Raw genomic sequence first — 17,025 nt, forward strand, 5'->3', positions numbered from 1 at the left:
AAACTAAAATTACCTAGACTGGAAGCAGAAATGGAATCACATTTGGAATTAACTCGTCAGCACGATGTGATGATTTTAATTGCAATTACATTTTTCACGTGGATATTAATACTCCTATCAGACCTTCGATACAGCTACGTACACATAGGAGGGTTATCTTTAGCGGGTCATACTGGTTTCGCACGAGCAAAACCATAAAAAAATAGTAGCTTTATATTTCGTTTACGTTTACGTTTCGTCTTCGACGTTTTCTATGTGGGGCAAATTTCATCAAAATCAGTAGTCGAGTTTTTTCGTTACAAACAAATTACAAATCTTTTCTCTTTCTAATATTAGTATGGAAAACTGTAAGCATGCTATGCCTGTACATAGAAAAAATATTAGGAAGGTCTTTAATGGGACTAATAGAAGACAAAAATAGGTATCGCAATACGTTACTTGGTATACCCGAGATATGTGCCCGCATGAAATAATAGTATTTCATAATATTTCAAAGAAATATATTTAAAAGAATAAGAATTGAAAAAATGTCTTTCAAAAGGGCGTTTTCCCTTCAGCATCCACAGCGCCGGAGCCCAGGAAGAAATTACAATTGAAAAAATATTCATTGGTCAATTTGAACCAGGTAATTTTTTTAAGCCAACTTTTAACTGCTATGTTATCAAGGAATAACTAAATATATGCAATAAAGTTTTACTATACTGCTACATTTTATAATTTTTAGATTTGTTACAACGTAAGCCTGTTGAATATAATAATATGGTACGAAGTAATGTCTCGTGTTATAGGTATGATTTCTGAACCGTAATTGACGTGTTTGGAAAAAAGGCTGCGGTGAAGTTTGTTGCGCCGCTTCTTCTTTACTCGTAGTGGGCAGTAAACTTAGATTAATTATTTTTTTTACGTCAATAACAGCAATGTATATTATTCTAAATTGACTAAAAAAAAAATATTATTTCTGCTGTTTCGAATGCGTACGCGCTATACATTTCCTTCGGTAGGTGCAGTCAACAGCACGTCAAGTTACTCTGCATGAACCTCTATGGCGCGGTAATAGCGGCGAGTTTGGGTAGTATGATGTGCAGTTGACTGTACCTGTGTTACAAAATATAAAAATATAACGCCCCGATGCCACAACAGTTTCTAAATAATTGCATAGCCACCGGTTGCAAACCCGATAAAGCGGTTTTGGATTTCGGTAAATATCATTGGAATACGCAACACATATAACAGATTAATAAAGATTCAATTAGGTGAACCAGCCCTAAAATATTCATATAGCCGTGTGGACGCAGCTTACACTCTCGTTCAATAGTTTGGAACGAGCTTAATTTAAATTTGTCAATTTTGATAAAACAACTCAATTTATGTTTTCCGATTTTAATAATCGAAACACTTTACAATAAAATATAACGATAGAAGTTATTATTACAATTTATCAGTGAATATTCATTATTCTTCGGGTGAGGTGCATCAGTCAAATTGGACGTTAACTTTAACCTGTGCAGAAAACGAAAAGTAAGCAATTTTAGTTAAACAATAGTGGCGCGCAGTATCATAAACCTGCGCAGAAAAAGGAAAAGTGGATCAAAACGAGTGATTGATTTAATTTAATTTTATTTGTTTGTTTGCAATATCTTTATTGTACATAATATAATTTAAAATCACAAACACAACACGAAGGTAAATGTACAACGCCGGACTTATCCCATGAACGGATCTCCATCCAGTCAACCAGCGATATTTTGTCTACTGAATCTGACAATTTTTTTTTATATAGCCTGTTTAACGAAAAAGGGGAGGGAATGACAAGAGAGCATTATTAACGGAGTGATTTGCCATTGCCTTCTCCAATTCACACACAAGCTGGTTGATTATTATTAATCAACCAGTGTGCAGGTTTCCTCACGATGTTTCCTTCGCCGGAAGCAAGTGGTGGTCGATGAAAACTACTATATATAAGTCAGATTTGTATACAAACTCATGTGGCATGAGTAGGATTCGAACCTGGGACCTTTTGATTCACAGGCGGGCGTCTTAACCATTACACCACCACTGCTTCATAATTTTATTACATCATCTATAATAATAAAATTAGAGTGAAAATGTATAATGTGTTTTAGACTGACATACTAATTCCGTATAAAATTTTACTTGGCTTATACTAAATAGAATTTTGAAACCTTTACAAGCCTATTAGACTTATAGTTAACTAGCGGCCCGACCCAGCTTCGCTCGGGTAAAACCATAATAAATTGTAGGTACACCTAAATCTTCCCCTTGTACTATATATATATTGAAAATCCGCATCAAAATCCGTTAAGTAGTTTTAAAGATCTAAGCAATAATGTATAAAACGAAAATCGCTTCTCGCTGTCTGTCCATACATAGGGGCAGATAGGAAAAAGCGATTTTTGTTTTATACTATGTAGTGATATTGGTGATTACGGTTTAACATGTAAATACAACCCATTTTTTAGTCCGTTTACGAGCATTATTCATGAGGATTAATTTAAAAAATACTTACTGATATTTCCGTGACACTGAAATCAACAGTTATCGAGAATCTCGCTAAGCCATATAAAAATCTTGTATATACTATCAAAATTTAGTCATAATCATTATGATACTTGAAAATAGTCATATTATCTTTGGCCAAAGATCGCTAGATATTCGCAAAGCATATAAAACTGAAAATAGTTAGAAAACTGAAAACTCATATTATAAAGATTCCACTCAGCACTCAAAATATAGAAAACATCTGTTATATTTTATGTTCTTTCAAGTTCAGTCTTTTATAAGACAAAAACCAAAGTCATTTTTTACTTACAATCTTCAAATATGACGACTGCACAAAATGCACTTGGTACTTGCTTACTATTTAGTAATAATCCCAGAGCATATCTAAAAAAGGTTTATCAGTGAAGTTGAGTTACACCAGTCCACTTTGTCATTGACTTTAACCTTTGTATGTGTATATAATGGCGTACTTCGCGTTTTTCAACGCGGGTTTAAGTTAATCCAATGGCATCTGTTGTAAATTTACTTATTATTGTTGATACTTATAAAATATTGATATTTTTTCGAAATTTTCACCCCGTGGTCGCGTCTAATCAAATTTTTTGCCTTTCTATAATATTGATTTTACACAAATAAAAATTACTTAATTTATGCACAGCTTTGTCATAAAATGCCGATAATTACAGTATAGACGATACATGGAATTTAAAGAGATGTTTATGGTGCAGATTTGCAAACACCTATCACGCATGCGCCCTAGGCGCAAAAGCGTATCCGATACGGGGTTAGTTATTACAGAATCCCATTAAAACGAACGATTTTGAAATCAACGAACTACATTAAAGCAGTATCATGTCATTATCAACATAATTTTCTCATATAAAAAATTAAAATAGGACATTTTTACATAACATAATATTTCTCGACAGAAAGTTTAACGTGTCTGTGTATCTGTATGTTTGTCCGTGGCATCATGTTATTTTAAGGTTTTTTTTATTAAAAATAAATAAATTTATGAAATAAATTAAATAAATAAAAATAAATCATATTTGAAGCAAAACGGCTGAACCGATTTTGATCTAGTTTATTTTATTTGAAAGGTTATTTAATAGAGAGAGTATAATTTTTCAAGGTTTTTGGAAACCGACGCCTAGCACTTTTTAGCGGATGATATTGATTTTTAGAAACCGGCTTTGAAGTTGAACGATACCATCAGCGGCGCTTAGGTTAAAGTTAGCTTGTGCAACTCACCCTTACTCCGTCATATTTAAAAATATATATATTAATTTCTCACTAAAGACTTCTTTCACAATATATCTTTGAGTATTTTTTAAGTAAAAATATATTTAAGTTCTTGTACAATTATGGCAGTCGTCATAACACAATATGTCGATTCCAATCTCATTTGGTGAAATGCTTAACGGTATCTGAGTGGAAGTCTAAAAATATGAATTATTAAAGTGATACTTAATACTTACATTGTGTCTGGGAGACCAAGAGTTGCACATCAGGGATGCATCCTCCAGGATACGACTCTGAAACCAGAAACACCCTGTGTTTTTAGTGTATCGCACATCTACATGCATTTTTGTTAACACACATTTCTATTTGTATCCAAGAATATTAGGTTCTTATTTAAATTAGAAATTTATATAAGCACTTTTTTTTGTTTTTCTTCAATAAACTTATATATAGGTCTATGTCCAAGGGTGAGTTGCATCAGCCAACTTTGAACCAACCCAAGCGGAATATCGCAAAGAATATCTACGCCATTTTGTCTAAATGACAATTGACTTCAAATTTGGCTGGTGCAACCCAATCTTAAATTACTTTAAATATTTATATGTAGATTTAACCTGTTATTCATTAAAAAATTAAAGTACTTGTTTTGTCTCTTTCTGTCAAATTCAAACATATATATATATATATATATATGACAAAACATACTTCGTACGACAATTACCTTTGTTATTGTGTTTATCCTATAATAAAATATGTTTCAAAATTTTGTTTTTTTTTTATAATGTTTCAGTTTATTTATATATTTTTTTGTAATTATTTCTCTTAACTTTAAATCTTCGTGAATGATTCTGCTGCATTGTTACAGTCTATAAATTATCACTTTTATCCATTAATCAATCAATTTTATCCATTAGCATATATATTTTTTATAATTTTGTAACCTTGTATCCCACCCTATTAGATTGCTCATCACGGTTTCCACGAATTACCTTCTTAGTAAACCATACTATAGGAGGTACTTCGTGGAGTACGTACTAATTCCATTAATATAACTTTCTGCGTGAAAAATCGTAACAAGGTCTAGAGTAAACTTCATAAGGGCGTGACATTATTCAATTTCCACGTACATTTACACAGTTTCACATGACAAACGAGCTTCCATAGTCACCGTATTAAATGCACCGGCCACGCCCCCCAATATGCAGACGTTGTGCTACTCTAATATGACTTAAAAGCCTTATAACTGCCTCGAGGAGTACACTAACGAAGTAGAATTGAAATATTTGTTTTTGGTGATTAATGTCGAAAGCTATGGAAGCACAAAGCGTTCTTGCCCAGCAGTGGGACACAAAATAAGCTAAAAAAAAAGTAAACGCTATAGGATACGAAGCTTCGTGAAATTTCTACGGGAGTTCGACAATTCGACATGTCGGCTAGCGGCGGCAGAATGAATATTAATAGAAATTATTTCAAGATTTCCCGAAGTAAAGTATGACTTCAGTTTGGGAAACCTCAATCACTCCCATATTGACAGATTACTGTCGTTAAAAAATTTTTGAAAGTTCCCTTTCCATGCCGTAAACCGACCTTTGTGGCGTAGTGATCACCCCGCCCGCTATTTAAAGGTCCTAGGTTATATTCCACTATTTATACAATATATAAATACCTATCTACATAGGGACAAATCACACAGATTGAGTTAGCCCATAATATGGAGTGAAATTATTTTTAAAATCATCTATACATACATATAATACTGTATGTAAGCGAGCTCTAACTGAACAAATAATTATATATAAAATTTCAAAAATAAATTATTTTGGCTTCTGTTTGTCCCATAAAGACCCCCCTTTATGGGACAAACAGAAGCCAAAACAATTTATTTTTGAATTTTTTGTCTATCTGTCTGTATGTTCGCGCATTACGAAAAAACTACTGGATGAAATTTGATGTGGTTTCGGTTGTAGGCAGATCATATAGGAAAATCTCATATAGGTTTCATTGCAATACGTTGCTTAGAACACGTGATATTGGCAAACATAATGTATGAGCGGACAAAGCCGCGGGCAAAAGCTAATATACAATACAAGCAATGGTTGCGCACAGCGCCTCAACGTTTACAATTTATGCACTCTGACTGTACAGTCGCGCGCTCTCATTGGTCAATACCAAACGACGTACGCTGCTCCGGTTTCCTGTTACGCACTTCCGGTCGTACCCCGAAATCACTCCCACAGAAAGCGACTTGTACACATGAATGAAATTGCACTGCATTAGTTTTTTTTAACTATTTTCTATTTATTCATTCGTTCGAATTCTATAAAGCAACTCTTAGAACCCATAAAAAACATTATTCACTATCATTATTATAACTATTTTTAAAAAAATAACGTATACTAACTTACATAACTCAATCTAAAATGTACTTAGATCTTTTGACTTTAAAAATAAGTATACATTACGACTCACAAAGCTATACTCATAGCTTTGTAAGTGTTTGTAAGACAATACATACTCATGCATTGTCGACTTTTCCCGAACCGAGACACAAGTGCTTCGCTGGCCGATCAAGTATTTAATGCCGCAAAATATAACACTCACATCGTTAAAAAAAAAACATTTATCAAACTGATGTTGACTCAAACTGTTAAGTTGAAACTGTCCATACTTAATGCCAAAGCTAATTCTAACCAGCAACGAACGACAAAAGTTACAATTTTCTTTTCAAATTTGAATCGATAAAATTACCCCCATTGTGTTTTCATGATGACGACGTGAGCCATTTGTTTATGAATTTAATCGCCTATAACATAAATGCCAAATTGCCTTGCAAACTATTTCATGTTATAATGACGTGGAAGTCTCTGAAGTCGTTTAGAATTTTTAATGTAAGTACGAGTAACATTGTCTTCTTGCACGCACGTTTAGTTACAACTGGCGATTACGTGAGTTTTACTAAGTTATTATGTACGAGTTGGTATCAACAACAGCGTTCATTACGTAATTTTTTTGTCAATCAAGTAGGGTATAGGAGGAAGTAAATTAGCAATGATTTGCCGCTAGAAAAGGATAGAAGAATTAAATAGGATAGAAAGATATAGTAATGAAGATTTCATGTAAATTGTACCTATGCGAAAATATAAATGCCATCAAAAACACGATTTAAATAATACAAGTCTCGCAGTCTTAATTTTAAGTTGAAATTTTTCAAGTCTGCTAGAAGTGTCTTGGACTTTTGATGATCGGTCAATCAGTCAGTGTGAATGAGTGACAAAAGTGAAGAAACTTTTACAAGTTACAATTCTTAAACTACTGGTTCAAATTGAATGAAATTTGAAATACTTATACAGTGTTGATACAATACCTTAGCTTAGCTATTGAAAATTCAGGCTTCCTGTTTTATCCACAACGAAGTTATTGGGGGTACTTTTAGGGAAGTAGATGTCAAGGAATATGGAAAAATAGTTAAGAGCGCGCTGAAACAGACGTCATATAAGGAGACTAGATAAAATGCCTTGACGGCAGATAGGTGACCATAGCATTTCCAAAAAGGCTTGACGTCGGACCGGCAGCTAGTCGTAAAAACACAGGCAATAATAAATATTTCATATTTTTGCAACACACTAGGTAGCGGCCCGACTTCCCTCGGGTAAAAAGTTAAAAACATATTCCACAAAACTTTGATCAGGTAATCACACTATTTATTAGCGAAAACAGCATGAAATCTACTCCTTAGTTTTTGAGTTTATCGCGAACGTTTGGACGAGGACCTTGTTTTATAATATACTTATATATTACTAGCTGCGCCCCGGGGCTTCGCTTTCGTGGGAATTTCGGGATAAAAAGTACCCTATGAATTATTCTAGGTTATATTCTATCCGTGTACCAAATTTCATAATAGTGGTCCAGTAGATTTTGCGTGAAAGTGCAACAAACATACATGTATCCTCACAAACTTTCGCATTTATAATATTAACAGGATCGGTCACGACCGTAATAAAATCATGCGAGAATGAACACATATTATACTCGTAGGTAAATATAACCTCTGGACACAAAAATTAGTTGAAATTGATTTCCAAAAACTAAAGGAAACTATTTACAACAAATATTCAACGTGCAAAACGCAAAAACGGTAGGAAACCAGCATTGAAAACCCGTGCTCGCATCATCTTCCAGGGCTCATAAATAATTAATACTTAGCCCTTTTGCCCGTGTTGTTAAACAGCGACTAAATAAGGGAGACACCCCTGCCCTCCCTCTGATGGAAACTTTCTGAGCATTTGTTTTGACATAATTTGAGTGGCTTTAGTGCCAGTGACGAGTGAGCTTACTCGTTTTATCTTTACAGTCGAGAAAATACATTAAAATTTGAAAATTATTTCTCAGTAACGGTCCGTACCGGCTTCGCTCTGGTATAAATATTATAAATGATACCTAAACTTTTGTTAGGAATCACAATAACAATTGTTGAAAGCCGAGTGAATGAGTGCAGTAGTTTTTGAGTTTATCGCACAGACATCGTATCGTACAGACACACGATTTTGTTTTATAATATGTAACGGAAAGGATTCTTACATTCTTTTTCTCGTCGGCACGGTTTCATTCGGCACTATTCATGGATGTGGCGCCGCGGAGTCGGAAGTCTGCGTATAAAAAGCTTAAAATGTTAAACATTTGACTGTCATTTTACAACGAGACGCCTGCTTTACATCAACCCGCTTTGGCTATTGTTGCCTATAATTAGTATAAAAGTATGTATCTTTATACACACTTTTCACAAAATCTCTGAATAATCAATAATAACCTGTGCTTCGTTCTGTTTACCAGATCTCCACAACTATATAGTGATCAAAAACTTCATAATAACGTCTAAATAACATATAACTCTCGCTGTCACATCATCTCGTGTTCCCGTTACGTCCAGGGCTGTGAGGCCGTGAAGCCCGTCAGCGTAAAAAAACGTTAAAATTTTGAAGACTGTCTTGGATTTTACGAGCGACTTTTAAAATACAAAGTAAAGTTTTATAACCGATTGAAGATTATTATATGAAATTATTACTTTCTATTTCTTGTAAAAAGAATATAAAAGTTAAAAATACAAAAGTTAAACCTTTATCGACTTTTATTGTGCAGGAAATTTCTCATTGCAATCGCAAGAGATTTTTCGCAATCCATTTGATCAGAGATTATAACGTGTAAAGACAAAAAAGCAATCTTGTCGAAACGATTTTTCTTTGTTTCTTCTCATAGTTAGTAGCTATCTTCTTATTGCATATTATGGCGTGACATGGTCTCAATTGGTTTATAAATTTTATTAATAATTAAGGCAATCATATGCCAGTAATATGACTACATAGTAAAAAACAAAGACCCTTGTAAGATCTGCTGTCTGTCCATATGTATGCTTAGATCTTTAAAACTACGCAACAGATTTTGATGCGGGTTTATTAAATAGATAGTGTGATTCCTGAGAAAGGTTTAGGTATATAATTTATTATGGTTTTACCCGAGCGAAGCCGAGACTCGCCGCTAGTAGGTTATAAGTAATAAAAAGAAACGCGCCCTTATTTGTACAATTGCTTACAAAAGTACAACTCTCATTAGAAAACGCAAAAGAAATCTCCCCAACAAAAGTACAAAGTTAAATCCTTATAAAATTACCAAAATGGAATCCCACAATTACAGTGACTTAATCGCATATAAAGTGCCTGAAAACTCAAACAATCTTTACCTAAACCATACGAGAATGCCGCTTATATTCGCTGTCGTCTTAACGTCCATAGACAAGGACGGATGTACTCAGTATCACGAGAAGGAGGGGGACAGTTAATGGTAGATTATGGTAATGACGATAAAAACGCAATGGGAGGGCCGTACTTAGGAACAATTTGAAGATATTGTATTTAATGCAGAGGGAGAGGGCCGTATTTACTGAATTGATAATTGCGTGCACTTTGATGGGGCTGCCTTGTCTCTGCGTCTCCTCACGCGGAATTATAAGTGTATTAGTAGGTACGATGTTGAAGTTTTAAAACCTATTTTATTTCTGACGAATCAGAACGATTCTCCTTTTCCTTCCTCAGTTATAAACTAATAAATACTCTTCAAATGGTATTCGGCATCCCGAGGATGAGAGCTTTAGAAAATAGTTAAACTGGTGGACACTTCAAAATGATCGACTCCCAATGATGGAACTCCTCAACGGTGTTCAGCGCGGATGTAATGTTATAATCACGTGTTGAGTATGATCACTGACAACAATAAAACCTTGACATTTCTGTAAATATCTTATACACCCAATATGGTTTTGGCGTTTGGCGACATAATTTTAAACTACCTAATCGTTTAGCAGTGAGATGCTGTCAACCAATCACAGTGACGCAACGGCTAATAACTAATAACCATACCGCATTGTGTTAACATACCTACACTACACCACAATATATACATAGTTACAATGCTTATCGATTCTAAGTCATCCAAGATATCCAATCAAATTAGCCTACAATACAAACACAGGCACAATACGGTTAACCGCTTAAACATTCAGAAACCGTTACTCGGTTTCTATTGTGAGTAACCTGTGTGTTACAGGCCAAGTTCGCTTTCAGTCGGAACTAACGAAAACTAGTTTTTGCCATTTAGGGTCTTGCAAACAGACTGCGTAGTAAATATACGCAATAGTTATTAAATACATAATATTATTAATAGGTTCTGGTTCCGCTGTTCAGGTTTTGACGCTGACATGCGTTAACGTCGAAACGTCATACAAATTCTTGGTTTTTCTGTGTTATCATGAAAGGGGACGACGATAAACTGCGATAATTCACAGATAATTACTATTGGTATTGTTCACTTTTTAATCAAAGTAATCCCATGTAACTTATCAACAACTATTTTTTTCTTAGTATGTAGATCCTAAGGTACCTAAATAACAGGCGAGGCCGCCGGAGTAAGCAAGTGCCCTAACAAATAGTTTGAAAAGGAACAACAAATAATATTCATTGTCCAATGTACATATACAGACCTCCACAGTGATTGTTTCGGGTTACGTTATATATTTTTTCCAATAACATTTCCATTAAAATAACTCGTTATTAAATTTAAAGAATTATTTGGAAATTGCACCGGCAATATTTTTGAGAAGAAATGCCAAATGAATCTCTTTTTAGGCATTTAAATCCTTTTGAAAACAGTAAAAAGAAATTGATTAAATTGTGGTGGAGCGATATTGTGCTGACAATTTGTAATTGTGCTACAAGATTACAGTGCAGCTAACCATAATATTTTCTTTTATATTGTTTTTATTAGCTCACTTTTTATCAAAGACTCATGATGTGGTGTTACGCAACAACTATATTTTTAAATCCCTAAAGAAGTCAAACAAAGCTAATACCTCCCACACGAGCTTCATTACCCGTTGCACTTTACCAGGCTAATTACATTAGTCGCAGTGTGAGTGGGCGCCTTAGAGGCGAATAACGCGTTGCATTAGTTGGCAGCAGTAACCGTAACCGTTAACGTTACGTTAATTGTTATTGTCAGAGGGCTACTAACAGCGAAGCCGAGTTTACTACTTAACATATATATTTAATAACCTTGCCGTCCACCAAGTTTCGTGCACTTTGCCAAATTGATAAACATAAAAATTGAATTTTATATCGACGACACGATAATGTTACACCGGCGGCATTATTTGCAATAACTTTCAGTAACAAATTATCTAGTTTCACATGTGCGTGTGGTCTGAGGGCCCACTTCTTGAAATTCTATGCTAGGGATTTAGTGAACATTCCAAAGGAATTGTGAAAGTTGGAATTAGATTATTCACCTGTCCCATTGTCTGTAATCAAAGCTTGACTAGTTCACCACGTCGTTTCGGTTTCCATGAATGCATTAATATAAGTACGATAAGCTGTAGTGCTGATGGTGCAACCCGGATCGGTTCCGAGGGAACTCCTCAACCGTTTACAGCGCGGACATGGGTTTTTTGTCTGACGTCAAAAGCCATAAGATCTCTTTGACGACAATAAAAGCTTGTAGCAATAATGTCATTTTTTGTAAAACAAAATTGTTTTAAATATGTGCATACAGTATTCATTACGAGTAGACACACAAAGCCAAAAGTTGCGGAAATCGTGGGTCACTTTTGGCTGTACGGCAGTCTTTGAACTATATGGATATTGCTAACCAATCGCATATGAGAATATTGTAAAATTTCTCTAGAAGGACTATAACTATATACTGAGAGAAGAGAAGAGAGAATCAACTAGTTAATTCAACGTATCTCCTTCGCTGCCAGAGCACCGTGGAAGATGAAATTTCGAGAAATATCTCGTAAATAAAGTAGGTAAATTTTGGAAGATCTAAACATTTTATTTTTTTAGATCTTATTAATTACTTTTCGAAATTGAAATTCATCATGAAAAGTGTCAATGGACACATTCTAATTCAGTTCATTTATAAAACTTGGTAGCTTAAAATATTATTATTTGTTAGTTATTGTAATTGGAATAGATTGTAATGATATGTTTAAATAAAGTACACTAATAAAAAAAATATTTTCGATATACGTATAGCGATTGAAGATTTTACGTTGACGATTAACATTCGAGTTGAGAACCTCCAGTGGCCATCACGCTACACGATCAAGTTAAAATGGAAAATAATATCTTTCAGAATTAACAGATTCTAAATATTTCTCTAAATATAAGTTTACAACAGCCGTTATCGTACTTATTGTTAACCTGTTTTCACAAGTATATTTCAGTATTTCTATAAAGCGATAGCAACGTTACAAATCAACTGCAGTAACAGAAATTTTAATCATATTAATTTTATAAATTCATAATCACCGCACGCATTACGTTTGATTTTTTATAATCACGAAATTGTTCAGCTCAAGTTGAGCGATATATTCCGGATAGTTTGTGTATAGAATCGGGGTCCATAAACTGATATTACCTTTGAAAGTACCCTCAAATCGCGCGTTCCTCCTAGCAGACACGTCTGAAATGCCGAGCAGAAGGCGGGGCGGGTCGATACACGAGGCGGGGCCTACACGCTGCGTACCAACTTGCGCTCAGTAATTGATTGACACAGGCGGACACTCGGCCCCGCTCGCTTTTTTATTGTGCCCTCAGGATGCACGGTGATTTCATTCTAGCCTAGTTCGCGGTGAAGTTTTTACGCTCGTGAGTTTATGATGCTGGCCACTATGATTTCAAATTTAGAAGCTTTGTTTTTGTTTACTTTTTAAGATGGCCGCTTTTGTTTTTTTTTTTATTTATAGTATTTCGCGCCACGTCACAAATGTATTTTAACAACAAGATAATTTATAAAGTCACTTTAATAGATACAATTTTGACTCCTAAGTTTATAGTTAAGCCTTGTAAATTCTGATACGTTCTCATTGAGTGATCTCACTGTATCGATATATTTCATAAACCTTTACCCATTACCTACTATTTAATTTAATAACTGCAATTTAATAGTAAATGAAATTGAATTTAAATAAATTTAACATATCTAAGTAAATCATCAGGCTAGATCGATACCCATTTGTGAGGATTTGTGTAATCCGATTATATCAAATTGTATAGATCATCGGGCTTGAATATATAAGCTACTTACTAGCCGCCCAACCCGGTTTCGCTCGTGTAAAACCATAATAAGTTGTACCTACACTTGAAACTTAACAGGACAAACCCGCATTAAAATCCGTTGCGTAGGTAGTTTAAAAGAACCAAGCTTTGAATGTATAATTTATTATGTTTTTATCAGAACGAAGGCGAGACGGGCGCCGCTACATGAAAATAAAATTTTATTGGTTCTTTTAAACTTATAAAGTTTCTAAAATCCATGTTCATTAAAAATTCCCGGTTCCCAATTTCCCGGTTCATTAAAAATTTTGCACAAACATACAACACTTTTCCATTTATTCACGCATAGATTTGAAATCATATAAATTAAATACTTACCTACTTTATCATATCCATCATTCTATAATAATATCACAGATTATACAATACTTTCTGTACTAATATTATTCCACTAAATGCGAGCTCGTCTGTTATGCTTTCACGGTACAACCGCTGGGCCGTTCTTGATTAAATTTTAAACAAATACAGTTCATACCCGAGGTCAAAGATACGTCACTGGAGCTCCGGGCAACACCTAGCATAGTCGAGAAAGTATCCCAGTCTCGAACTTAAGGTGTTCAAAATGTTCCTGTATAATTCCTTTCCTGTTCCTGTACAGTTCCTGTATATAGTAATTTATTTACTTATTACCTACAAATTCGTATGTGAGTAAAAATCCGTTTCCTGTGGGAATTTCAGGAAATCCCTTCTTAGTACTCCCCTACACTGTCCTAAGAACCTAGCCAGTAGTTTCGGTTGTGCGTTGTCTGTCAGTCAGTCAGTGTCTAAGTAACGGAAGAGTTTTATATATGTTGATTACAGTACCTACTTATTGACTATTAAAAAAATAGCTAATATGCTTAATTTTTTATGAATAACAGTGTAATTTTTTATAAAAAATTGCCTACAATATATAAATCATATTTAACTACTTCAAAATCATAACAGATGCGCAATTATTAAAAAGAGGGTGACACAGTATTATAACAACAACGATAATTATCGAACTACCCACAATACACTTGACATAATATAGAGTTAGGATAGCTTGGTAATAGTGGAGCGCGCGGACGTGTGACAAATATGAAGTATTTAAAATTATAGGTATCTAAGTGAAATTTATGTATCTACAATTAATTTACACTCTCTATTGTATTTACCTATATTAACATATTATAAAATAAGTGTTATGCCGCGTGTCTTTCAGTTCGCGAGAAACTCAAAAATTACACCACGGATTTTCATGCGGTTTTCACCAATAAATAGTGTGATTCCTTAGGAAGGTTTGGATGTATAATTTATTATGTTGTTACCGTTTCTGTTACTGTCTGTTCTGAAGGTTTCCGTCATTTTTTTAATACACATGTAAAATATGCGACATAAATGGTTATATATTTTTATACAGTTGACATACAACTTGACTTTTTCACAACTGAAACAGACTGATGAAAAAAAAGAATAACTTGATAAATCCTCCATAAATACTGATGAAAATTGTATTGATCAACAGATATACGGGCAACGTAACTCAAGGTTTACGCTTTTTTTATAATGTGACCTTTTATTTTATTTATTATATACCTAAGAGAAACGGCATCAGTGTACTTTTTTATTTTAGGACAGACCCGTAAATATATTCTTTATTCGTCGATCCCCAAACTTTGACGGGTTTATGCCATTAGCGCGTGCTCTATAGATAGTTTAGGTACACTAGTGTTTGATATGTTTGAGGAGCGCCGGAAGTCGGGGTGAATCCCGCATGTGACGTGACCGAGCCATCTTGTACTACTTCCGGTCGAGCGAAACACAGAGGTGGCCAACAAGTGGGGAAATCAAATTGGTTTTTTTTTTTTAGTTTTTTCTTTCATTTTCACCGTATTGTCGTCGTATTTGCTTAATGGTCATGGTACGTCGTATGAAACACACACAACAACTTTCTTGGCACTATTAATGGTTCACACACAAGTTAATAATCAATCAGGGTGCAGGTTCAGGGTGCAGGAAGCAAGTGGCGATGAAATATACTAAAAAAAATATACATATATTTGGACAATTCACACAGATTGAGCTGGCCCCAAAGTAAGTTCGATACTTGTGTTATGGGATACTAACTCAACGCTACTATATTTTATAACAAATACACATATAGATAAACATCCAAGACCCGGGCCAATCAGAAAAAGATCATTTTCCATCATGACCCGACCGGGGATCGAACACGGGTCCTCTCAGTTCAGAGGCAAGCACTTTACCACTGCGCCACCGAGCTCGTCAATAACTAATATAATATTATAAACAAATAATACTATAAATATATATGAGTCAGATTGGTATACAAACTCGTGTGGTATGTGTAGGATTCGAATCTGGGACCTTACGATCGCGTCGTAACCATTACCCCACCACCGTTTCGCCATTTGTTATAATTAATTTATTACAAGAATATAATAAAAGTTGTAAAAAATTGTTAGGTGCTTTTTTTTTTTAACTTGTACCACACAAATGGAAAAAATAAATAAAAACATAGACGAAAATATCTATATGAATATGTAAGTAGGTAAAAATTATTATGATACATAAGTTATTTTAACTATTTTCAAAGAGGTTTGTAGTTCCCGCTCAAGAATAGTATAATATATAATTCCAACCACTTCGTTATCTCCTGTGGACGTCGTCGACGACCTACGAGGCGAATAGGGAGGAAACCTTGACAACTGACGGACAACAAAAGCATTGCCTTTAAGAGGGTCAATTTCAGGCATTCCATAGACTGTAAAATCACCATGGATTTATTAACGGAGTACCTACTAATTCCATGTCGATCACTAACGAATGTGAAAATTTTTAGTGTGATTTATTTTCTTACAGGCGTCACAGACAGGAATTAAATCGATAAACAATTGATTCAACTCTATTCATAATATTTCTAATTTATTAATTATATCACATTTTACCAACAGATTCAATAAAAACTTGAATTATTAAATAATGTTATGTTAATCTGAGATAGATCGATGAAATATTTATTGCAGCATTAACAGAGGAGTAAAAGTTACAAGATCATAAGTTAAAATCTTTTATTTTTTTTGATATAGGTATATTTTTAATAAACATTCAAAGATATTAAATGCAGAAATGGCGTGGTCAATAAACTAAAAAAAGAACTGTATTATTAGGTGCTATCAAATGATAAACGAATCACAGTTGCAAAAGAAAGAAGTCAGATAGGAGAATTAAATAAAAAACAAACAACACTAATGCTCAAGAACAGGATCTCGGTAATACCCTACACTCAGTTTCACTCAAGAACCGCCGGATTTACCGGATTTGGGGCACAATCCCTTGACCGGATCGATCCCTGTTATGAAAAGGTCGCATTTGGCAAAGCAAAAAATAAATCCACTTATGCTTACCCGTGAAACTCACTGCGGTTTCGAGAAAATATTTTCTTAGATGTCACCGTGCCATTATATTTTTTCACTAATGAAAAATCCTCACACACTTATATTTAGATGCGTAAGGTCGAAATTTGAATATTTATTGCGGATGCCGTTGTAATTTTAGCTTGGTTAGGGTGTCGTAGGGGAAGTCACGGGGGCTTGTGTCAGCGACTATCAAT

General features: G+C 34.3%; 1 protein-coding gene across 4 annotated transcripts in view; it reads right to left on the reverse strand.

Moving 5' to 3' along the window:
- Nucleotides 1-17,025, reverse strand: part of acj6 (abnormal chemosensory jump 6) — a 65,500-nt gene that overhangs the window by 22,204 nt on the left and 26,271 nt on the right. For 2 of the 4 annotated variants that reach the window (XM_053768670.1, XM_053768669.1), the window contains exon 2: nucleotides 3,999-4,055. In XM_053768670.1, the coding sequence (XP_053624645.1) occupies nucleotides 3,999-4,055 (57 nt within the window). Of the gene's footprint in view, nucleotides 1-3,998; nucleotides 4,056-6,277; nucleotides 6,327-16,819; nucleotides 16,995-17,025 lie in introns of those variants that run through there. The other 2 variants (XM_053768671.1, XM_053768672.1) reach the window with 2 other exon arrangements.

The sequence above is a fragment of the Plodia interpunctella genome, chromosome Z (genome assembly GCF_027563975.2).
Source record: "Plodia interpunctella isolate USDA-ARS_2022_Savannah chromosome Z, ilPloInte3.2, whole genome shotgun sequence".
Classification (NCBI taxonomy): domain Eukaryota; kingdom Metazoa; phylum Arthropoda; class Insecta; order Lepidoptera; family Pyralidae; genus Plodia; species Plodia interpunctella.